Raw genomic sequence first — 26,064 nt, 5'->3', positions numbered from 1 at the left:
TACATACCATTCTTTTTCCAGTCTTCTTCCTCATAACCATTTCTGTAAATGCATCCTTACAATTTCTTCAGTTGTATAACATGCATTTGGGATATTTCTTTGATTATCATATTGTTTTAGCATTTTAAACTACAAAGGTTATTCCCTGACTGACATTAGTAACATGTTATTACGACCCTTGGGTTGTTTTTATATTTTATATAATATGTTTGCAATCTACTGTATCTCTGATGTAAGGAAATTAGTTAAGAAATCTTTTGAGGTTGAAGAATAACACAGTGAAACCTGTTGGAAATCTCCCATCAATATTAGATTTTAATATATACATACACAGAATGGTGTCATCATAATCATTATGTGTCTGTCTAGTTATTTTAAAATATATGTTGAATACATAACTTCTACCTCACTTTGAAATATTACTTTTTAACAGAATCTGTCTGAGAAAGGGCTTGTGGCAATGGAAAATTCCTATAAACGAATGATAGCTGACCTGGAACACAAACATCAAATGGAAATTGAACAACTTGAGAATGAAAAAGAGAAAGCTCTAGCTGAAGAAACTCAAGCGACAAGAGCAGGTGAGTTTGTTCTTCTATAAAGTATCGTGTTTTGTTTAGAGGTATGTGGTCTTCCGATATTACAGTATGAAGATTTGATAATTTCCCTAATGTATTATGTTGTAAAGGTGTGATGTTTAATGGTAAACTTTTGTACCAACTCACTGTTGTGGTATGTTTATTTTTTAATTTTGTAGGGTGAAGTATTATAGTAGTGTAGTAACACTGTGTTTTAATGTTCTGAGGTTGTCAGAGAGATGAAGTATTGTAGTAGTGTAGTAACACTGTGTTTTAATGTTCTGAGGTTGTCAGAGAGATGAAGTATTGTAGTAGTGTAGTAACACTGTGTTTTAATGTTCTGAGGTTGTCAGAGAGATGAAGTATTATAGTAGTGTAGTAACACTGTGTTTTAATGTTCTGAGGTTGTCAGAGAGAATTTCTACTAAATCAACAATGTTTCATGCTTAAATCTCTGATGTTGTAATTTGAAATTTTCTAATTCACTGCCCTCAATGGTACAATGGTAATCCTGTAGACTTATAATTCTAAAAACTTGGTTTTGATACCCATGGTGAGTACAGTACAGATAGTTCAATGTGTAGCTTTTTGCTTAACTACAGACAAATATATCTAATACTATAAGGTAAAGTTTTTACTACTTCACTGGTATGGTGATGTTAGTGTTATGATACTATAAGGTAAAGTTTTTACTACTTCACTGGTATGGTGAGGTTAGTGTTGTGATACTATAAGGTAAAGTTTTTACTAATTCACTGGTATGGTGAGGTTAGTGTTGTGATACTATAAGGTAAAGTTTTTACTAATTCACTGGTATGGTGAGGTTAGTGTTGTGATACTATAAGGTAAAGTTTTTACTACTTCACTGGTATGGTGAGGTTAGTGTTGTGATACTATAAGGTAAAGTTTTTACTAATTCACTGGTATGGTGAGGTTAGTGTTGTGATACTATAAGGTAAAGTTTTTACTAATTCACTGGTATGGTGAGGTTAGTGTTGTGATACTATAAGGTAAAGTTTTTACTAATTCACTGGTATGGTGAGGTTAGTGTTGTGATATTATAAGGTAAAGTTTTTACTAATTCACTGGTATGGTGAGGTTAGTGTTGTGATACTACCATTTAATTATTTATTCTGGTTTTTTATTTCTGGATCATCACTTAAGAATCCTGATATGGTTTTTGTGCTGATATGTAACACTCTCTTATCTATATTTTTTTTGATAAACAAGTAATTATACACTAATATCCCAGTCACAAAACTAAAAAGCTGGCAAATGTGTAAAATCAAAATATCACTACACCTTGGTCATCCAGTCAACACTACTTTTTCATGAAATATAACCAAGACTACAGGATACATTCCCATATCATTGATTTATAAATATTATGATATGATTATTAGGGCTTTCCATTTAAGAATATCTAATGCATCTATACTTGCAGATTAAAAGAGGTTTGTTGTTGCCTGAGTTTCTGAATACTTTTAATAAAATTAAAATTTTAAACATTAACAGTATAAAAAGTTATTCTAAGAAGAATTAATTAAATCAATTATTAAAAGTGACAAAACAATAACTATAATGAAGGTTTAATTAGGTAAGTGAACAACTAATTAAACTAGTTTAGGTACAACTGATCAGCATCATCTATCAACTCGGTTCCACTAATAAAACAAAAAAATCACACATTTGAAGGGCATCTCCCTGGTTTTGTAATTCCTCATTACAGATTATTGCCAGTAAACAGAAAAGTACAATGATTTTAGGACATGCAGTAGTCACTACTCAGAAAGAAATGTGTTAGGTTTCCTATGCCTGGGGTGAAGAGATATTTAACATTATTTAATACAAAACTGTTTGTGTGTGTGAAAGGTCAATTCAGTCCTAAAAGGTAAGAAGAAAGCAAGTGGAATATACAATGTATAACGTCTCTTTTCCTTTATTTACGAGCATAGAATGAACCTATACTTGTTCCTTTTGTAGCCTACATGCTGATACAACTCACCGTTTTATCTTACTTGTGAATAATGTACTTGTCATTTTCCCATCCTAATTGTCATAGCTACTGTGGTACTAACTAGTAGTAATATTTGCTTGGTATTGTTTAAAACTTTCAAATTTGTAATTTGAGATATAATCATAGTTGTATGCACACCCTCTATTTCGCCTCTACACATTTTTGTACTATTATAAATACTTCTGTGAGTCAATATAATGTAGGTTAAGGCTTTAAAATTTATAATAGATCTTTTCAAAAAATGAACTGTATATTTTTTTAAGAAAATTTTTTCTCATCTCTGTCTCTTCTGATGAAAGCCTTGAGAATTATTAGGGGAAGGTGCATACTTCTTTTAAAAAAACATTAACTTTTCACTAAACTAAATTTAACGTGGTTCATGAAGTGCGTACATTATGTAAAATTATAAGTACTAACTTTCTGTATATTTCATGCAAGCACATAAATGAAGGGCAAAAGTATCATTCCTATTTATTTCAAATAGATCAACATACACTTGATAAATGAATGTTTATTTTGTTTGTAGCTCTGGATGCTATGAGGGGTTAAAATACACTTGATAAATGAATGTCTATTTTGTTTGTAGCTCTGGATGCTATGAGGAAAGCTCACAAGGAAGAAGTGCAGCGGGAAATTGTTAAGTTCAAAGATGAATTTCTGAAGCAGATGGAACACACACACAGTGGAGAAAACCTGTATAAGGATCATGAGTAAGCACAGCCCTCCATTGTTAAAATGTGGGGTTTAATTCCCTGTAGTAAACAGGGTACAAATAGTTCATAAGCACCTTTGTACTAAAACACTAAAACAGACAACCATCTGTAGACAATAATAAAATTATCTTTCAAAGAAGTACATAATAAGAAGTGCAATTGCAATCCTTCAGTTAGATGCAGAGAAAAAAGAATTTATAAAAGTACAGTCTTTCAGACAGACATATGAGTGTAGACAAAATTATGTATAGTTATGTAGACAGATATTTATAGGTGAATTAGTATAATTCTTCAGGCAGAACAGACGTGTTTGTTCTATTTGTTTTAATGGGTTTGAACACAGTCTATGTGAGAGGTATTTGTTCACAGAAATGAATATCATTCAGACACATATTCATATAAAAAGGTTGAATATGTTGTATTATAATGATTTTGTGGCTTTACAACATAGTTACAGGCCATTTTACCATCTGGTCATGCTCAACCTGAGAGCCATGCATCTTTAAAATAGCTCTGCAGTATAAGGCTGTCGTCTACAAAGCACACCCTTCCTTCCTACTTGCTTTCTTTAAGTCATGTAGTGCAGTGCTTCTAAAGCAGGTTAATGAGATCAAAACCAGGGTGAATGGCAAGATGAATGGGTATTATCAATTATACAAGAAACATCAACAGCAAAATAAAACAACACTTCATCAACATCAACAAATTTCCTCCAAAAACTGTGGAAAAATTATATGCACACCTAGACTAACAACAATAAATCCCATGATACAGCAAACTACAAAACTTTGCACTGTTGCATACCATATGTTCCTGACATCAGCAAAAAAATAACCAGCATTTGGATAAAACTTATAACAAAACACAACATTCCAGTAAACAGCAAATTTATTCAAAAACCAGGTACAAAACTCAAGTCCATACTATGTAAAAACTACAGTGATAAACACAACACCAACATAATTTATAAAATACAATGCAACAACTGATATGATATCTATATTGGAGAAACAAGCAAAAAAATGGAAACTAGATTCAAAGAACAAAAAATAATATTTTCAAGCGTTTTTGAACACTGCAAATCAAATAAACACAACATAACCATAGAAAACACACAGATATTAAGTAGGGAAACAAATATAAAGAAACGCAAAATCAATGAAGCCTTACTTATACAGCAACTGAAACCAAAATTAAACCAATATAGTGGTTTAAGGCTATATTATAGTCTTAATTAACAATTATAATTGTTAATAACAAGTATAATTAATTAAAATTAATTATCATTCATGCTAATTAATAACATAACATCCAACTGCAATGCCCCCTACAATCCCACACTGTTTATACTTCTGTCCCTAAGACGTGTGCCTGACAACTGTCAGTTGCACTCTCTCTTTGTTGACCTGAAGATGACCTAGGAAGGTCAAAACGTTGTTTTCTGCTTATAAGTAAAAGTGTTAATACCCATATCAGCCATTCTCAGATTCAAAAAAGTCATTAGTTATTATATTTTCTAGTTGTAGTTCAATAAATAAATTTTTTGTCGTCTTCATTCTAGTTGTAGACTGATATAATTAAATCACCATAAAGAAATTTGTATTTTAATTTAATATTGGTTTTGAACTGTTAACAATTTATAGAGGTGAATGATATTAGAATAGGTTGGGAAGCACTGTTCTATTGTATGATGGTAGCAGTTTTATAGCACGTGGTTCAATAGTATGATTGCACAGAAATCCATAAGCAGTGCATACAGTGACTTGGCTAGTATTACTTTGTATAGATTAATGCAAATAGTCATTTAATTCTTCAGCTGCTTGAGGTATGAGATGGTTAAACAGATACATTATTGGAAGTAATTTATATTACTTAGGTAGATAGAAATACTTTTTTTTTATCATGTTGCTTCTTGTCACCTAAAACATATAGATGACTTTCACCACTGACTTGTATGTTATAAAATTCTTCACTTTGCTTACTGCAGTTGGGGCATAACTTGTTGCAGGTCTCTTTCTAGATGGTCCTGGTGCTCCAAGTTACTCCATATCTCTTTATTTTCCAATGTCTTAAAGTACAGAAGATATCTCTGCCTTGGAATTTTTGAATCCCTAAGATGAACACATTTTTATAATTGAGTGTATAATATTTTGTAAAAGTCTGTTTTGTACTCTTCCTGATCAAGTTGGTGATCTAAATATTCAAAATTGTTTTAATATAAAGTACTGAATCTGAAATGCAAATAACATGAACTCACCTGCCATTCTTCAAAGGATGTTATTGTAGAAACAAGCATCAAAATGTATTTAAGTATTTCGGTCCATTTTAATTTCTTCAATAGTGATTAAAATTACACTCACAGGAGGATTTATCAAACCAGATTCCTGAGTTATTTTATCTATATAACATAGTTTTAGCCTACTATTATAGTTTTAGTATAAGGTAGTTGCCTTGGCTTGTATGGTTAATTTTCATTCAAAAATGGAGTGTGTGTAAATGAACTTTTATTTATGTTTAATGCTTTATCAGTACCAGTTTATAACTTCTGGAGCTTTTTTCAAAGCAAACTGAAGCATCTTTAAAGGTAGAACAAACATCTGTTTAAAAAAGTATAAAATGCAACATTTAATGATTTTATATTTTATTCATTCTGAATAAAGTTGTTGTTTTTTTTTACATAGTATTATTGATATAATTTTTATCCAGTTTAGTTTTAAGGAATTTTTATTTAAAGGAATTTCCAGCTGCTATTTACTCTATTTTATGTCTCTCTAGGGCAGAACTGGAGGAAATTAAACAGGAAATACTTTCACTGTCTGAGAAATACTCGATTAAATGTCTGGAGAATGCTTCACTAAAAGAAAGTTTGGAAGTGTTGAGAACACAACTGGAAAACAGTAATTTTCAGGTAAGGAAAGATAGATTTCACATTGTAAGTCTTTAAATTATAGCAAGTATATGTGAGTTGGTATGTATTTCCTAGTGTAATTTTATAACTTATAAGTTTACATGAATAGGCAGATATTTCATATTGTGCTTTTAAAATATACCAAATATGTATAAGTAGGAGTAGATAGATATTTGTGCTCTTAATTCTGTAAGTTGTGGTAAGTATGTCCACAAAATGTGAACAGGTGTGAAGTTTTGACCTGTTGTAAAACTGGGTATTGGACAAAGAGTTCAAACTTCCTTACTGCACTACTGAGGTAGCATTAACTTTTGGGTTTCACGCACACTGTTAACGTTAAAATTTTTATGCTCTAAAATGGTACTGTATATTTCTTATACACAAAAGAAAAAAGTGAAGGAGGAAGTTGTTATTGTGGAACAATATATGAAGTAAATGGATACTGACAACAAAATATGAGACTAGACAGACCCATAACCAATGAAAGAGAAAATAGATCAAATAAACTTTTTAATAAATATTACAAGTTTCTATAGCAATGAAGTTAACTGTGGATATTTTTTTCCACAAGTTCCTTTGAAATTGTTCATTGCAGCTCAAAATCAGGTGTTTAGAAATAGCATTTTATATTATAAAATCTATAACAAAAAGGTTAAAAGGAAAGACGGTCATAGTTTTTAATTGTGAGCTCTCCTCAAGGCCTATGGATTACCTGTTACATTTCTGACCATTTATGGAACTGGGAAGATTGTATATAATTGCAGATTTTGCATATGATAATTGCCTCTGAAATAAGACTTCACCATATGCAGTTTGATACATTGCTTACACTTTATCTAGAGTTTGAACATTTTGAATCTGTAGATATGTCCACATCCTTCAATACTAACATCCTGTGTTATTTCAGGTTTTTGACTTACTAGCTCGAAATAAACAGTTACGAGCTCACTTGGCATCAGAAGTAGCTGATAAGAAAGAAGAGCTATTGAATGTCAAGGATGTTGAACACGAGGCAGCATTGAAGGTATAGTTTATCTACTGTATGATTATAACAGGGAAGCAAACAATTATTTATAAGAATAAGGAAAAATTTTATTGATGATGGAACATGTTTTGACAGAACATTGGTCTGTCTTCTTCATGTATATCCAAAGTTTATGTGTCATTATAAAGACAATATGGATTAAATGGGATGGAAATAGTATCAGCAGATGATAGGATATAGGTAGATGTCGGGTCTGGTCAAGTGTATGAATGGTAAATTTACTTTGCTAAATATGGCTGATATTACTGGAGCCATTATCACAGTTCAGTGACAGGTCTAATCAGTCTTTTTCTTTTATAGTTTTAAATCAGTTTAGGAGAAGAAATTCATTCCAAAGTATTTTGTTACCTGTTTCATGTCAGTGATATATTAAGATGGGTAACTGAAAGTCACCTCTATGCAAGTGACCTGGGTATTTTTTGCTTCTAATTTGTGACGAACGTGATGTTTGTCCGACATATTTCTTTGTGGGTTCAAAGTTGTATAGCACGATGTGTGTGTATGATGTAGAAGAATATTTTCTGTAGTAGATGGTGATTAAAACTTATGTGTGGTGTCATGGTTACTGAATGGGGTTTCCTGTATATAATGGTGATAACTATATTATCTTCTTTGTTTTTTTACACTTGCATCTAAAAATTGGAAACAACAGTATTTCAAATGTGAAAATTATGACATTGTATCTTAATGTGTCTTAACACATTAATTCTTAACTACTAAATTAAGCTACCTAAAAACATTTAGTACTATCTAGAAGTTTTAACCCAAATATCATAGATAGGGCTTGTATCAAACTTCAAAACAGTGAAATATATATTATTAACACTAACCTTTCATCTATCAACAGCACAACACACAAGTTTGTTTCATTACCTTTTGTGCCAGAAATAACAAACAAAATTACTTGACACTATAATTGTGTAAGTATTAATGGAAAAACTGTATTCAAACCTTCACAAAAATTAATATCTTACTACATTAGAAATCCTTATTGAAAGAGTAAAAACAAAGCACATACAGTATCCCATGTGATTGTGAAAAGGACAAACGTCACATTCCTTAAAAATAAGAAACAAAAAAACACCCAGGTCACATGCATCGAGGTGACCTCCAGTTATCCACTGTAACGTATCCTCAACATGAAACAAGTCACAAAATACTTTAGGACGAATTTCTTTTCCAATACTAACTCAAAACTATGAAAGAATGTTAAAAAATTACGGAAATCGTCAAAACAAATAACTTCTCCCTAAACTGTGATAATGACCCCAGCAATGTCAACTGTATTTGTTAAGGTCTAATCAAAATTAATACACTTGATCAGACCTGACCTATACCTATATCCTATCACCTGCTGATGCTGCTTCCATTCCATTTAATCACTATTGTCTTTGCAACGATGTATAAACTTTGGATTGCTTTGTACTGTTCATACCTGAAGAAGACAGACCAATGTTCTGTTGAAACATTTAGTATATTCCACCATCAATAAAACTTTTCCTGATGCTTATAAGTTACTGTTTCCCTAACTGTTATTATATTAGCATAATGTACTTCCTATCTTAAACATTTTATGATTAATTAAAGCAACATGTCTAGGAACCAAAGTGACCATCTAAGGTTAATCATTTAATTATATACACAGTGACAAGAAGTAGAATGAATAACATTGATATAGTATCCAAAAGTGATAGTTCATTTTTAGAGACAGTAGTTCAGTGCCATGTTAAATAGAATGGTTTAATGAAATAATTAATCACAAGTGCAATAGCTCAGTCACTTTCTAAATTCAGTAGGCACCAATTCGTATGTCCCATTTTTTATAAAGTAAGTTTTAAAGCCATTTGGTTAACTTGATTTGTAATCATTAAATCTATTTAGTGCATACCACACTTTGTTATGAATATAAACTTCATAATGGTATAAGACGTCTTAACTTTGTATATATTTTAAGTATTTAGATATTATGTAAATTGTATCATATGAATGGTAATATTAATACTGATCAAACTGTAAGCATCTGTTATAAATAGAAATTATCCAAATGTATTCTATCTTTAATTATAACAATCTTCTCTTCCAATGGCAGTTTCAGTAAAATACGAGACATGGCTCATACATATGATCAAAAAAGTATAATTTATTAAACTACCATATTATTATACTTATTAATTATGAATATTGTAATGAAATCAACATTTGTAGATGAGTCTAACCCTATGACATGTTGTATGATTAAAAATTCAACTTTACTTATGGAATGTTTATTTACATATTAACTATAAACATCACAGTTAAAATGGTTTCTAATATTCGTAAACTTGTGAATAAAAAGTGGAAACCATATGAATTTTAAAAGAAATGAAATTGATTATTTTAATAAATTAATATAAATTAATGATAATTTACTAACATAATTGTGATTAAAGTAGTGGTGTATGGATGTGTGTAATATATCAAGAAAACAAATGTATAAAAATGTAATTTACTTGTACTGCTTGAGAACTGTTTTAGAAAGTTGGTAAGCAGAAATCAGCTGACCACTGATTGCATACTGAACTATGAGATCTCCCTCAGACCCCACATACACTAACCAAAAATTAATATGCCATCTTCGTGAAACATACTGTGCTTATTTGTGTTCTGTGTAATAAGTACAAAAACTAGAGGACGTGCATGGTAATGTAACAAGTACAGGATGCAGTGGTGATGTATACAGTAGTGTAACAAGTACAGGATGCAGTGGTGATGTATACAGTAGTGTACAGTGGTGGTGATGTATACAGTAGTGTAACAAGTACAGATGTAGTGGTGATGTATACAGTAGTGTAACAAGTACAGATGTAGTGGTGATGTATACAGTAGTGTAACAAGTACAGGATGCAGTGGTGATGTATACAGTAGTGTAACAAGTACAGGATGTAGTGGTGATGTAACAGTGTAGTACAGATGTAGTGGTGATGTAAACAGTAGTAACAGGGATGCAGTGGTGATGTATACAGTAGTGTAGTACAGGATGCAGTGGTGATGTATACAGTAGTGTAACAAGGGATGCAGTGGTGATGTATACAGTAGTGTAACAAGTACAGGATGTAGTGGTGATGTATACAGTAGTCTAACAAGTACAGGATGCAGTGGTGATGTATACAGTAGTGTAACAAGTACAGGATGCAGTGGTGATGTATACAGTAGTGTAACAAGTACAGATGCAGTGGTGATGTATACAGTAGTGTAACAAGTACAGGATGCAGTGGTGATGTATACAGTAGTGTAACAAGTACAGGATGTAGTGGTGATGTATACAGTAGTCTAACAAGTACAGATGTAGTGGTGATGTAAACAATAATGTAACAAGTACAGGATGCAGTGGTGATGTATACAGTAGTCTAACAAGTACAGATGTAGTGGTGATGTATACAGTAGTCTAACAAGTACAGGATGCAGTGGTGATGTATACAGTAGTGTAACAAGTACAGATGTAGTGGTGATGTAAACAATAGTCTAACAAGTACAGATGTAGTGGTGATGTATACAGTAGTCTAACAAGTACAGGATGCAGTGGTGATGTATACAGTAGTCTAACAAGTACAGGATGCAGTGGTGATGTATACAGTAGTGTAACAAGTACAGATGTAGTGGTGATGTAAACAATAGTGTAACAAGTACAGATGTAGTGGTGATGTATACAGTAGTCTAACAAGTACAGGATGCAGTGGTGATGTATACAGTAGTGTAACAAGTACAGGATGCAGTGGTGATGTATACAGTAGTCTAACAAGTACAGGATGCAGTGGTGATGTATACAGTAGTGTAACAAGTACAGATGTAGGATGCAGTGGTGATGTATACAGTAGTCTAACAAGTACAGGATGCAGTGGTGATGTATACAGTAGTCTAACAAGTACAGGATGCAGTGGTGATGTATACAGTAGTGTAACAAGTACAGGATGCAGTGGTGATGTATACAGTAGTGTAACAAGTACAGGATGCAGTGGTGATGTATACAGTAGTGTAACAAGTACAGATGTAGTGGTGATGTATACAGTAGTGTAACAAGTACAGGATGCAGTGGTGATGTATACAGTAGTGTAACAAGTACAGGATGCAGTGGTGATGTATACAGTAGTGTAACAAGTACAGGATGCAGTGGTGATGTATACAGTAGTGTAACAAGTACAGGATGATGGTGATGTATACAGTAGTGTAACAAGACAGATGTAGTGGTGATGTATACAGTAGTGTAACAAGTTCAGGATATAACAGTGATGTATACAGTAGTGTAACAAGTACAGGATGCAGTGGTGATGTATACAGTAGTGTAACAAGTACAGGATCTAACGGTGATGTATACAGTAGTGTAACAAGTACAGGATGTAGTGGTGATGTATACAGTAGTGTAACAAGTACAGGATGCAGTGGTGATGTATACAGTAGTGTAACAAGTACAGGATGCAGTGGTGATGTATACAGTAGTGTAACAAGTACAGGATGCAGTGGTGATGTATACAGTAGTGTAACAAGTACAGGATGCAGTGGTGATGTATACAGTAGTGTAACAAGTACAGATGTAGTGGTGATGTATACAGTAGTGTAACAAGTACAGGATGCAGTGGTGATGTATACAGTAGTGTAACAAGTACAGGATGCAGTGGTGATGTATACAGTAGTGTAACAAGTACAGGATGTAGTGGTGATGTATACAGTAGTGTAACAAGTACAGATGTAGTGGTGATGTATACAGTAGTGTAACAAGTACAGATGTAGTGGTGATGTATACAGTAGTGTAACAAGTACAGATGTAGTGGTGATGTATACAGTAGTGTAACAAGTACAGATGTAGTGGTGATGTATACAGTAGTGTAACAAGTACAGGATGCAGTGGTGATGTATACAGTAGTGTAACAAGTACAGGATGCAGTGGTGATGTATACAGTAGTGTAACAAGTACAGGATGCAGTGGTGATGTATACAGTAGTGTAACAAGTACAGGATGCAGTGGTGATGTATACAGTAGTGTAACAAGTACAGGATGCAGTGGTGATGTATACAGTAGTGTAACAAGTAGTGGTGATGTATACAGTAGTGTAACAAGTACAGGATCTAACGGTGATGTATACAGTAGTGTAACAAGTACAGGTGTAGTGGTGATGTATACAGTAGTGTAACAAGTACAGGATATAACAGTGATGTATACAGTAGTGTAACAAGTACAGGATGCAGTGGTGATGTATACAGTAGTGTAACAAGTACAGGATCTAATGGTGATGTATACAGTAGTGTAACAAGTACAGGATCTGATGTATACAGTAGTGTAACAAGACAGGATGTGGTGATGTATACAGTAGTGTAACAAGTACAGGATGCGGTGGTGATATGTATAGTAGTGTAACAAGTACAGGATGCGGTGGTGATGTGTATAGTAGTGTAACAAGTACAGGATGCAGTGGTGATGTGTATAGTAGTGTAACAAGTACAGGATGCAGTGGTGATGTGATGTAGTGTAACAAATAGCAGTGGTGAGTGTATAGTAGTGTAACAAGTACAGATGTAGTGGTGATGTATACAGTAGTGTAACAAGTACAGATGTAGTGGTGATGTATACAGTAGTGTAACAAGTACAGGATGCGGTGGTGATGTGTATAGTAGTGTAACAAGTACAGGATGCAGTGGTGATGTATACAGTAGTGTAACAAGTACAGGATATAACAGTGATGTATACAGTAGTGTAACAAGTACAGGATATAACAGTGATGTATACAGTAGTGTAACAAGTACAGGATATAACTGTGATGTATACAGTAGTGTAACAAGTACAGATGTAGCGGTGATGTGTATAGTAGTGTAACAAGTACAGATGTAGCGGTGATGTGTATAGTAGTGTAACAAGTACAGATGTAGCGGTGATGTGTATAGTAGTGTAACAAGTACAGATGTAGCAGTGATGTGTATAGTAGTGTAACAAGTACAGATGTAGCAGTGATGTGTATAGTAGTGTAACAAGTACAGATGTAGCAGTGATGTGTATAGTAGTGTAATAAGTACAGTGATGTGTATAGTAGTGTAACAAGTACAGATGTAGCAGTGATGTGTATAGTAGTGTAACAAGTACAGATGTAGCAGTGATGTGTATAGTAGTGTAACAAGTACATATGTAGTGGTGATGTATAAAGTAGTGTAACAAGTACAGGATATAACAGTGATGTATACAGTGGTGTAACAAGTACAGGATGCAGTGGTGATGTATACAGTAGTGTAACAAGTACAGGATCTAATGGTGATGTATACGGTAGTGTAACAAGTACAGGATCTAATGGTGATGTATACGGTAGTGTAACAAGTACAGGATGCAGTGGTGATGTATACAGTAGTGTAACAAGTACAGGATCTAACGGTGATGTATACAGTAGTGTAACAAGTACAGGATCTAACGGTGATGTATACAGTAGTGTAACAAGTACAGGATCTAACGGTGATGTATACAGTAGTGTAACAAGTACAGATGTAGCGGTGATGTATACAGTAGTGTAACAAGTACAGGATGCAGTGGTGATGTATACAGTAGTGTAACAAGTACAGGATGTGGTGATGTATACAGTAGTGTAACAAGTACATATGTAGTGTGATGTATACAGTGGTGTATGTATGATGTATACAGTAACAAGTGGATAAACAAGTACAGATGTAGTGGTGATGTAGTACAGTAGTGTAACAAGTACAGATGTAGTGGTGATGTGTACAGTAGTGTAACAAGTACAGTGTACATGTATACAGTAGTGTAACAAGTACAGATGTAGTGGTGATGTATACAGTAGTGTAACAAGTACAGATGTAGTGGTGATGTATACAGTAGTGTAACAAGTACAGGATGTAGTGGTGATGTATACAGTAGTGTAACAAGTACAGGATGCGGTGGTGATGTATACAGTAGTGTAACAAGTACAGGATGCGGTGGTGATGTGTATAGTAGTGTAACAAGTACATATGTAGTGGTGATGTATAAAGTAGTGTAACAAGTACAGGATGTAGTGGAGTCATACAACAGTGTAAAAACTAAAGCGGTAGCAAGCACATGCAGTAGTGAAGATATGTACAGTACGGTAATAATTGCAGAAGACAGTGGACACAAGTACTGTAGTTTATCAAGTACAGTGGACACATGAACTGCCCTTAGCTAAAATATACTTCAAGCATTATAATGTTTTCATTGTTACTGAGGTCTTTTATTTGATGTGTGCTACAATACAGAAGAACAACAACAACTGTTTGGTAACATGCCATCAGGTTATAAATTAAAAAACCCAGTATCTTGAATGATTTCTTTTTATGGATTTGTATCTATTTTTAGTGAATACTTTGATACACAAGTTCAAATTACAGGTTACTCCTAAGTAAGTTTTTGAAAATTGTATCAATATAAATATATATATTTATTAGAAAACTTACTCATATTTTTTATGCACCTTTCCAGCAACTTGTCCATCTTCGGGACCAAGAGCTAGCCAAACAAAAGGAGGAAAATGCTGAACTGCTTCAGAAAGTTCATTTAACTGAGAATGTAAGTAATAATTAGAAGTTAGGAAAACTGTATATAAAGACTGTCTTGGTAATAATAAAACACTTTTTTATTCTCAAGTTATGAATGTGTTTTTATACTGTTCACTAACAGTCAGAGGCAATGTTCCCTCTAGGCTGCACAATAACCAATCAAGTGACATGCACTTCATCATTCCAGCCTCACACATCCTTGGTAATGGTGAAGAATTCCAACATATTGACAGCCTCAATGAGCCTGGCAACCGATAGGTCTAAAGCCCAAATAACCAAGTGGTAGCATTGTAAAGCAGCCAAATGATCCAATAGGATCAGTGGCCTAAAAAGTATCCATTACAATTTTTGTTTTAATTGGGGTGGATATTTTCTTCAGGCCATTGATCCTATTGAAACATGAGGCTGCTTTACAATCTACTATCAAATATCAAATAGGGTCATTAAGGCTGTCAACATCCACACATTAATCCAATACTGGTACATGTGAAAAAGTTTATTCCACACATGGATTAAAAAAGACAGAGTAACCTTATATTTTTGCTTGTTAAAACATTCAGTGTAGAAAATAACTGACCAAAATATATTGTGAAAAAATTATTCATATTCTATCTCAAATAGACAAGAGGCCCCAGCAGTAATTAGTGACAGTAATTACAGCATTGGCTGTACTTCATTGGTCCTCTTTCTTTTAGAATCCACAAAAACACTGGTGTTTCTTACTTAAAGCACTAGTCCTCTTTTTTTCTTTCTTTTTGAATCCACAAAAACACTGGTGTTTCTTACTTAAAGTACTAGTCCTCTTTTTTCTTTCTTTTTGAATCCACAAAAACACTGGTGTTTCTTACTTAAAGCACTAGTCCTCTTTTTTTCTTTCTTTTTGAATCCACAAAATACTGGTGTTTCTTACTTAAAGCACTAGTCCTCTTTTTTTTTTCTTTTTGAATCCACAAAAACACTGGTGTTTCTTACTTAAAGTACTAGTCCTCTTTTTTCTTTCTTTTTGAATCCACAAAAACACTGGTGTTTCTTACTTAAAGCACTAGTCCTCTTTTTTTCTTTCTTTTTGAATCCACAAAAATACTGGTGTTTCTTACTTAAAGCACTAGTCCTCTTTTTTTTTTCTTTTTGAATCCACAAAAACACTGGTGTTTCTTACTTAAAGTACTAGTCCTCTTTTTTCTTTCTTTTTGAATCCACAAAAACACTAGTGTTTCTTACTTAAAGCACTAGTCCTCTTTTTTTCTTTCTTTTGGAATTCACAAAACACTGGTGTTTCTTACTTAAAGCACTAGTCCTCTTTTTCTGCTCTTAACACAAGACTTTTCATTAAAATATTAGCATTTTTTATTCAAAACTTTAGTTCTTTCTCTTTTGCACAAAATATTACTTGTTTATAAAAAAAACGTTAGTCTCTGTGATTCTATACATTGGTATTTTTCTTTCACTTGCAGCATTATTTGTTAACTGCCTTGCCCATCTGAACTCATTATAACAAGAGTAGGGTTCCTTTTTTGTTGTTGTTTAGCATATGTTTTGCATTTGTAATTTATAATTTCATTGTGTTTTGTTAAAATAGTTACCAATGCTAACATCCCAAACCAGTAACATTTTAAAATCTTTATGTAAAACCAAGCAGTAGCATGTATTTTTAAATGTCTGTTCAAAATGCTTTTAATTAAAACCAGGGTAGTATTATTTTATTGTTACATTTTTCTTGTTCTACAATTACTAAGAACAGAAAACTGTTGTATTAGTCACCAAGAAAACCTTGCTACTCAAAACACCACTATTATAACATTTCTTTCAACATTTTAGTTACTGTGGATTGCATTCTTTTGTAACACTTTAGGTACTATAGACTGCATTCTTTTGTAACACTTTAGTTACTATAGACTGCATTCTTTTGTAACACTTTAGTTACTGTAGACTGCATTCTTTTGTAACACTTTAGTTACTGTAGACTGCATTCTTCTGTAACACTTTAGTTACTGTAGACTGGTCTACTACAGTGATCTCATTGTCCATGAGCACATAAAGCTTCATCTCTACAATGTTTAGCGGAGTTTTAATTTTGTTTCATTCCTGTGCTTGCTTTAAAATAATTTGTGCTCAGTAACTCTTGTTTATTTAGTGTTTAATTTTGTAAGGTCTTGCCCCTTGTTTTGTCTTGAGTTTTTATGTTTATGCATGAGACATTACCTGACCTGTCAGTCTGTGTATAGCATGTCAATATGTTGGATATCCAATGTCTACAGTTAGACCAGAGTTTGAAAGCTGAGCGCAGGCTGCGAGAGGATGAAGTCAGCAGTCTGAGAACAAGGCTAGAATCTTTCATTGTCTCTTCTTCAACTGGTAAGTAATGTATAACAAAAAAAACAGATAAGATACTTTCATTGCTGCTTTTGTTTATTTAAGAGGTACTTGCTCCAACTTAGTTACTGTTTAAGTTTGAAAGGTGTGTACTATTAGCTGTCTTGCTTTGAATATTATGTTATAATGAAGTTTCAGAACACTTGTATGTGGAAGAAGGAATGTCAAAGTGTCTCCTTAACACAATATTCAAGGTAATATGTTTAGAAGTAAACACCTTCCAGGTTGTGCCTTCTTACCAAACTACATCTCTCAAACTATTCAACTTTGTTACATTTATTGCATAATGTTTTAACCTTTTATATCAGTTACGTGTCATACAGATAACTGAAAGTTAATATTAATGTGTAACAAAAATGAAGATTGTAGGTTTTGTGAGTTTTTCTAGATAAACTGGCTGTTACAGAAAATTAATTAGCTTCACTTTTATGTAACAATTGAAATAGCTTCTTCTGACTTTATGACAATAGCAAAGCTAAACCACAGCATCATTATAATTACATATTGTTATCCTTATTGCTTTATAACCAAAAAATTTAGAAAGAATTAAACAAATTGCAAGGAATATATAAATGTTGGGTGAGCACTATGTTTGGTATTACTATCACTATATTATTTATGTTACTACTATCGTTTATGGTATCATTGATTCTATACCTAAAATGTAATATTAGTTTACCTTTTGAAATCTAATTGGTCCTTAAGAAGTTTTGGGATAGCTCATTATTTTACTTTTAAGTTAAGTATACAGACACTGACTTTACTACTATAAATATTTAAAACAATGTAAATGTAACATTTTTTTTAACTTAAAACAGTGAGTGAAGAAGACGGCAGTGAGTGTAGGATTAGAGAGACAAGCCTCACCTCTCGCCACAACCCAGTCACAAATAGTAGTACGTTCTCTCGAAGAGCTTTTGAATCGAAACCTAGAAGATCACATTCTCTAGCACTTTACTCTGCTGAAGGTGATTTCTTTGAGAAACATTATTATTAGTTGTTGTATCTTCAGCTCCAAGCTAAGACTTAGTTCCTCTATAAAAACAACAAACTTATATGCATGATTGCTTCCTTTATTTTCTTGTTGGTTTGGGGCATATTGTGTTACAGAAAGATGATTAAAGGGTACATCAATTTCCAAAATATTTTCAGATTGTCATACAATGCAAACTTTTTAAATTTTTCAAATGTAACGTGTTAACAATATATGCTAGTATTTACTCTAAAATGGCAAAATGTTTTTAACCCTATTTTGTTTATACTTTCCAGGGTATGCTGTATTTTTAAATTCACGTTATACAAAAACATGGAAACTAGTTTTATTAGAAGAAAAGTAAAGAAACTGGTTTACTATCTGTTAAAAAAGGTTATTTTGTTAGGTTATTTTAACTATTATTTACTCAAAGTTGCCTGTGATAACTGTTTCTTGTTAACCATGTCCAGAGGGAAAATGAGCAACTTTAGTTTAAATGTATTCTCAAGATGGTCAGTATGGGTATTAAAACTTTAAAATGAAGTACAGAACACTGTTTCAGTCATATTAGATCATCTTCAGGTTAACCTGATTTAAGAAGGTTAAAACGTTGTTCTGTACTTTATTTTAATTGAAGTTTTAATACCCATATCAGCCATCTTGAGAATACATTTTTACTTCAAGTGGGTTTCTCATCACAAGCAGTTTTAGTTTATTGGATTTTAATTTGGTTAAAAAAAGGAAAAAAAAAAAGCTTTTCCAAGCTTAATTAATTCTTTCTATGGTGTTACTGTGTAGCTATTGATGCAACTTGAAGTAAATCTTAAACATATTCTGTAAGTTTTGTTAATTTTTACTGAAAACAATTTTGAACGATAGCATTGTCAAAATATGCTGAATTTTATTATTTGGATTTGTTATGATTTATTTAAATTGGGCTACATGTTACTGGCAATATATTGAATTGCTCACTAGTCAATAATAATAATTATAAATGTCAGTGCAAGCACTGGTTTTTACATTATTTTAACACCAACTTGTTTATTTCACAGATGTTACTTCTCATATTAGACTCCAGAAAATAAATGAACTGACATACAATGAAATATTATGTCTGATATGATAATTATACCAAGTCAAAACTTGAAAATGTAATAGTCCTTAATGATACACCCCCCAGTGGCACATCTGTGGACTCACACTGTTATAAACTGGGTTTTGATGCCAGTGATGGGCCGAGAACAGGTAGCCCATTGTGTAGCTTTATGCTTAATTCCAAACAATCAGTCAATCAATCATTAATAAAATAGTACAATTTAATAATGTATATCATTGTTTGGAGACTGTTGGTGGTTCAAAGAAACAAAAGTACCTCAAAATCTCTAAAAATATTGTAGGTTGTTACATTGTACAATAACTTGATCTTATGAAATTTTTTTTCACAGACCTCTTGGATATTTTTTAAGTTGTTTTAATATCTAGAGGATTTGTTTTCAAATAATTGTAAAATAGTTTCAAAAATCTAGTGCTGCTTCTTAAATTGGTTTGATTTTTCCTTTTATAAGTTGAATTTGCTTAGACACATTCTAAGAAACCTCACAAACACAACTACTTTAGTTGCAGCTTACTTTCACTTTGGATTCAAAGTAACTTCGATGTTGAAGTTATTTTATGATTATGTTTCTTGATATTTCAGAATTAATGAGATCTCCAAGCTTTCCTGGGCAAGATGGAATTCCTGGTAAAGAGAAGTGGCGGACATTGTCCTCTGATGACTGGAAACAAAACCGACACTCGGAACAAGATCGAAAATGACTGAAATAAAAAGAGAAAAAAAAAACATACATCCACACATAATGTGCCAGTTTTTTTCATGATAGCTGTAACGGGTAACTGTACAGAGTTGGTGTTTATTTGTGGAATCATGACTGGTAAACAAAAGAGCAATACTAGAAAGTTTTAAAGGTTTACTTGAATAAATTTGATGTTCATAAAATAATAAAATACCTGGATACTAAAAATATACAGAAATAATTATGTAAAATCAAACTTATCATTTTCTATATTTAATGATTCTTAATCAGCTTGCTTCTGTAAATGTATATAATTACTGTGACAGTTGCAACATTAACTGCTTGGTTGTTTTATTTGTTTTTTACTTTTTGTTTATTTTAAAAAATATATATTTTTGTGAATTTATTTTACACAGGTATTGAAGGAAGGTGCAACATGTAGTTGTGCAATAATATGTAGTAAACCAATAAATATACTTATTATAATACTTTGTTCATTTACTACACATGTGTGCACATATCTTTTGATGTAGAGATAATTAGTGACTATAATTCAAATCTATTTATTTAAATTAAGCACAAAGCTACATAATAAGCTACTCTGAGCTCTGCCCACAAGGAGCATCAAAACTCAGTTTCTAGCATTGTAAGCAGGTGTATATATTGGTATGATACGAATTTAGCTACATGCATGCTCCAGAATGAATAAGGATATATGTGCACACAAGTCTGTTTTCATTCATGCACATGCAGATATGAGTTTTGGTGCATACACGAGCAGGTTTGAGTTTTGGTACAGCTGTGTATACAATTATTATTTTAAAACGTATGTCAATTACTTATCAAGTATCAGTGACACACAAAAATTCCCCACTTTTTTGAAAGAACAACAAGCTGTCCAGAATTAGTTCAGTGTACAGAAGAATACGATGGAAAATTGTGGGGAAATTGAGAGAACTGATAAAGAATCAGAACTGTAGTTAAATTGGGAAAAAACAAAAGATAGTTTATTTCTATTTAAGCACACAGCTATACAATGGGCTATGTCTCTTATGGTATTGAAACCACCTTCTAATGCTGTAAATCTGCAGACGTACGGCTGTGCCAAGAGGGAGGGAAATAAAATTGTGGAAAGAAACATTTCATAAAATCATCTGTTGCCAAACAATAACAACATAAAGACACAAACTTTATGATTGCTTCTAGGATATTCTTTTATGTTTGTTTTTAATGACAGATTAGTTTTGTATTACATTTTTATTTTTATTAATATGATCAATCACAGTTTAACAAAAATATGTATGACAGGAAAGAGGCCAAACAGGGTTGCAAAGTTTGAGTGTTTTTCAACTTTTTGATTTAGTTTGATTGTTTTGTATTTAGCAACAAAACTACATAATGGATTCTCTGTGCTCTGTCGACCACAATGTGTATCAAAACCTGGTTTCTAGTGTTGTAACTCTGCAAACATGCCATTTTGCCACTGGGGGCAAATTTGTTTAGATTTTAATACATTTCATGGTATTTGTCCTTTTGTTCTTTTTCATTCTCTCTCTCTGTCTTGCAAGTAATTAGGCTAGATATGTCATAAGTTACATTTAAAATAATTTATAACTGAATTATTCTTCAAAAATAAACAGAGAAAGTCAGTGTAAATAATATTTTAATTTTAATAAATTAAAGTGATTAATCAATTCTTCAGAGAAAATATTGTAAAGCTTTGCATTAGGAAAACATCAACCACAAAAAAATATTGTTATCTCAATCTGTTACAGATGAAGATAATATTGTTTTTAGCATCAAATCAAGATTAAGTAGGTGGGATTTGTGAAAAATATGAAAATAGAAATATGCTAGTGTGTCAAGATGACATTGTTAATTAATATGAGAGAGAAAGTGGTAATATAAAAATTACATACAATTTTAAAAAGTGTCTGAATTAATCACATTATGTGAGAAAGTTGTATAAGTTTGTCTTTCAAGACCATAAGGAACAATAAGTTTATAAGTTAGTTAAGTATAAGTAAAGATATTTTAAGCTTGTAGTATAATGGCACCAATTTAGAAAACAGAAGTAGGATTACAAAAATGTATTGATTTACAACTACAAACTTGTTCAGGTAAAAAGCTGTTGGTAATCACTGGTGGAACCTAAGAAATAAGTGGACAAGGTAAGAAGAGTGGAATGTTTTTAACTATATTGAGATTGCTTCCTGGGATATAATGGAAACTGAACATGTTTTTAACTCAAATTGTTCTGAAGTAGCTTAAAGAAACAGACATGCTTTACATTCAATGAAATTGTTGTATCGGTTGTGTATCATGTGCTATGATAGGTGATGAATGCTGAATCTGGAGATGATAAAAACTGTTGTTGTTAGTAACAAGCTGGAGATGATAAACACTGTTGTTGTAGTTGTTAGTAACAAGCTGGAGATGATAAACACTTGTTGTTGTAGTTGTTAGTTGTAAGCTGGAGATGATAAACACTGTGGTGTAGCTGTTGTTAGTAGCAAGCTGGAGATGATAAACACTGTTGTTGTAGTTGTTAGTAACAAGCTGGAGATGATAAACACTTGTTGTTGTAGTTGTTAGTTGTAAGCTGGAGATGATAAAAACTGTGGTGTAGCTGTTGTTAGTAGCAAGCTGGAGATGATAAAAACTGTGGTGTAGCTGTTGTTAGTAGCAAGCTGGAGATGATAAAAACTGTGGTGTAGCTGTTGTTAGTAGCAAGCTGGAGATGATAAAAACTGTGGTGTAGTTGTTGTTAGTAGCAAGCTGGAGATGATAAAAACTGTGGTGTAGTTGTTGTTAGTAGCAAGCTGGAGATGATAAAAACTGTGGTGTAGTTGTTGTTAGTAGCAAGCTGGAGATGATAAAAACTGTGGTGTAGTTGTTGTTAGTAGCAAGCTGGAGATGATAAAACTGTTGTTGTAAGTGTTGTTAGTAGCAAGCTGGAGATGATAAACACTATGGTGTAGCTGTTGTTAGTAGCAAGCTGGAGATCATAAACACTTGTTGTTGTAATTGTTGTTAGTCGCAAACTGAAGATAATAAACACTGTTGTTGTATATGTTGTTAAGCTAGTTCTGTGATGCAGTGATACTAGTTAGAACGTCACAACCGTTAGGTTCTGAAACATGAGATTGTTTAAATAAATATCTCATTCAGTTGTTTTACTAATGACTGTTTTTAATTGTACAGTCTAATAATTACATGGAGTGGTATAGAACTAAACAGAGAACCATACATTCATGGTGAGGTAATACCCATTAAAATAGAAATTTGTGCTATAAAATTCTCAACTGATTTATTTAACTGATGATAAAATATCTGATTACTTATCATGTGAGTATAGAATATATGGGATTCGGCTATAACGCTTAATTAATATATGTAGTGTTTTCCTTTATCACACACCCAAAGAATAAAATAATATTTTTATATATTTACCACAATTACCTGAACGATATGTTTACCGTTTTAGTTAGTACTGAGGATATAGTTTAGTCATAATCAGTTAAGTTAGTTTGCAATGTTTCTAGGAGAAACATAATTGAAAGCAACATTAATTTTCCAAGCTTTTGGTTAATAAAAAATTAAACAGAAACAAAAATGAGAATTAAACAGAGGTAATAAGAAATAAAGCTTTAAAATGGTTAATTATTAACACTCTTTTTGACGAATAAAAACAGTATTATAGACGCGTATATCACGTGAGTTAAAGTGAAACATTAAACGTGGAGGTACATAGATTATATCATTAGTTTTTTTACAATATCAAAAGCTCGTCTGATAGTAAATTCCAAACAAAAATAAAGTAAGTTCTAGATTGAAAAACGTTGTTGTTTGTTTCAGTACAACCAAGGGTAATCATCATTTCTCGCAGCTTCGATTATCTTTCTAGCGTTTTCACCTGTTTGTTGCCATGACAAACATCTCACACTACCACCCATCTCGCAGACCCGCGAAGCGTTTATTGGTACAACAATTCTGTTGGTCTTGTCTTGAATAGCTCTCAAGATGGACCCGTCGGTCGGGTTGTTGAACGTAGGGACGTAAAGGAAATTCTCTGTTAATACGCCATTCACCATAAGTCCACAAGCTGACGAGATCTTTGGGTCATAAGCCTTGGACGTCCAAGTGTCGGCATCCTGAATCAGTTCAATTCCTGGAAATTCATCCAGCAGTTCCTTCGTTATCAGTTTTTTCAGAGTACTATTGTAGTCGTAATTGGTAATCATGACAGCATTGTTGTTGATAAACATAACCATACCGTCAGAGTGGGCTAGGCCTTCAGGGTCGTCTGTGGGAACTATGGCAACCTTATCAACTCCTTGGTAGAGTTCCTTTAATATTTCCTTAGCTTCAGCCTTTATAAGTTGGTTGTCCTGAAGAAAACGATCGGTGACGACGATTTTGTCTTTATAATTATCAACTACATTGCCTCCGTCCATGAAGTAACCGTTATTCTTGGGGGTTTCGTCAAACTGGACTCCCAAAGACTTGAAAACCGAAGAGAATACTCGCTGAACTCTATCTGCCACATACTGATCTTCCTCGTAGGATGCAGGCGTGAGACGGAACTGGATGGGTTTATAAGGATTCACAGTCGTGGGATCTCTCATCCAAATGTCCTCCATTTCGAGCTCCAGTAGAATATCGTCGGGAAGATATTTTTTAAATATTTGTATAGCATATTGGTCTCCAAGGACAACAATATTGTCCTTCCCCATAACTTGCCTAGCATAATCAATGTCAAACTGTAGAATGTTAAAGTAATTTCTTTGATAATAACTGTCGTATTGCCGTGGAGCAGTAATAACAATGAGATGAGCCCCAGGTCTGTTTTCATTGTTAGTAAATTCGTTTACAGCGAACCCAGAAACAAGAGTTACCACATGATAACCCAACAGAGCAAACAGTCCGTACATAGCGAAAGAGCAAGTCTGCCGAATAAAGAAACCGTACCACTCAACACTTATATAAGTATCGTAGGTATGATGGGTTTGAAGCGCCACCTACACCTTTCATGTTTTACGCTGTTTACACTCCTATGACGTAACCGCAAACAAACGAAAAAAAAAAAAAAGAGACAAACGTCCCTAAACAGTTGAATGTTGAAAAGTGCGTGACCACCCCTCCATAATCTGTTTCAATGCGAGTTCAAACCATAGCATTCATTTTTCTCTTCTTCCTTTACAAGGTTTGCATGCCCCGCGCTTGTACAGCGGTAAGTCTACGGATTTACAACGCTACAATCAGGGGTTCGATTCCCCTCGGTGGGCTCAGCAGATAGCCCGATGAGGCTTTGCTGTAAGAACACAGAGAAGGTTTGCACAGTTTATCTGTAATCTACAGAAACCTGTAAGTGTTCACGCAAGAACTTTGTTTTTAATGAAAATAATTTGAATGGATGGTGAAAGAAACGTTACACGTTTATCAATTTCTTTCTCTACTCATTCAAGCCGTCCCCACACTTTAATTTATAAAAAGTAGTTCCTTGTCATAAAATTTTAAGTTTCTGAAGATCGTCAAAGCTGAAAATACGAAAGTAAATGTAATACAATTAGTTTATTTGGACAATGTCACTTTCAAATATAACGTAAAAAGGCTAAGTATAGAGATAAATATTATTAAACAAAAACAGTTTACTTTTCGATTTCAACAAATAACTTTCATACAAACTTCACTGTGTTAAACATCTTCAAGATCATCTGCATGAAGATGAAGTCGTATCTTCAGCTGTTTCGGCTATAATAACTACCTGTGAGAATAGAGGTTATATTCTCAGTTGTGTTGACTCCTTTCACTCATACACGCATAATGTGATAACTTAAATTTGCCCTCTACAGAATATTGGCTCTAACTACGGCGATAATTATCTGTGTTAACGTACATGCAGTTATTGAAAGGAAGGTGATAAAACCATTGATTTGGCGTATGAATAGTGTAATAATGTATTTTAATTGTTCATTGCGTCAAGTTAAATCGCGCACATGCGCGACATTCAGTTTAACTCGCACCAAAAACAAACTACAGCAATAAATATTCTAATTGTGTGTTCTAATTGTCAATTCAGAGGAGAATGACTGTAAGCAGTCGTGTATCAAATTCAC

The 26,064-nt window shown here is 32.9% G+C and overlaps 3 protein-coding genes across 3 annotated transcripts in view; 2 read left to right on the top strand and 1 right to left on the bottom strand.

Annotated features, from left to right (window-relative positions):
- LOC143227331 (uncharacterized) overlaps nt 1-20,426 on the top strand; it is a 138,578-nt gene extending 118,152 nt beyond the window's left edge. Inside the window, exons 17-24 of the mRNA XM_076458787.1 lie at nt 434-581; nt 3,182-3,305; nt 6,084-6,216; nt 7,124-7,240; nt 14,730-14,816; nt 17,032-17,161; nt 17,998-18,147; nt 19,849-20,426. Of these exons, the coding sequence (XP_076314902.1) occupies nt 434-581; nt 3,182-3,305; nt 6,084-6,216; nt 7,124-7,240; nt 14,730-14,816; nt 17,032-17,161; nt 17,998-18,147; nt 19,849-19,967 (1,008 nt within the window). The 3' untranslated portion in view covers nt 19,968-20,426. The remainder of the gene's footprint in view (nt 1-433; nt 582-3,181; nt 3,306-6,083; nt 6,217-7,123; nt 7,241-14,729; nt 14,817-17,031; nt 17,162-17,997; nt 18,148-19,848) is intronic.
- T48 (FU domain-containing protein T48) overlaps nt 1-26,064 on the top strand; it is a 161,629-nt gene that overhangs the window by 88,377 nt on the left and 47,188 nt on the right. The window lies entirely within an intron of this gene.
- Nucleotides 23,800-24,879, bottom strand: LOC143227330 (uncharacterized). The gene has a single exon (XM_076458786.1). The coding sequence runs from the start codon at nt 24,877-24,879 to the stop codon at nt 23,800-23,802; it is 1,080 nt and encodes a 359-aa protein (XP_076314901.1).

This window comes from Tachypleus tridentatus, chromosome 9 (assembly GCF_004210375.1).
Source record: "Tachypleus tridentatus isolate NWPU-2018 chromosome 9, ASM421037v1, whole genome shotgun sequence".
In the NCBI taxonomy this organism is placed as follows: Eukaryota; Metazoa; Arthropoda; class Merostomata; order Xiphosura; family Limulidae; genus Tachypleus; species Tachypleus tridentatus.
Note: the sequence above shows the minus strand (reverse complement) of the source record. Positions and strands in the feature narration are given on the sequence as shown.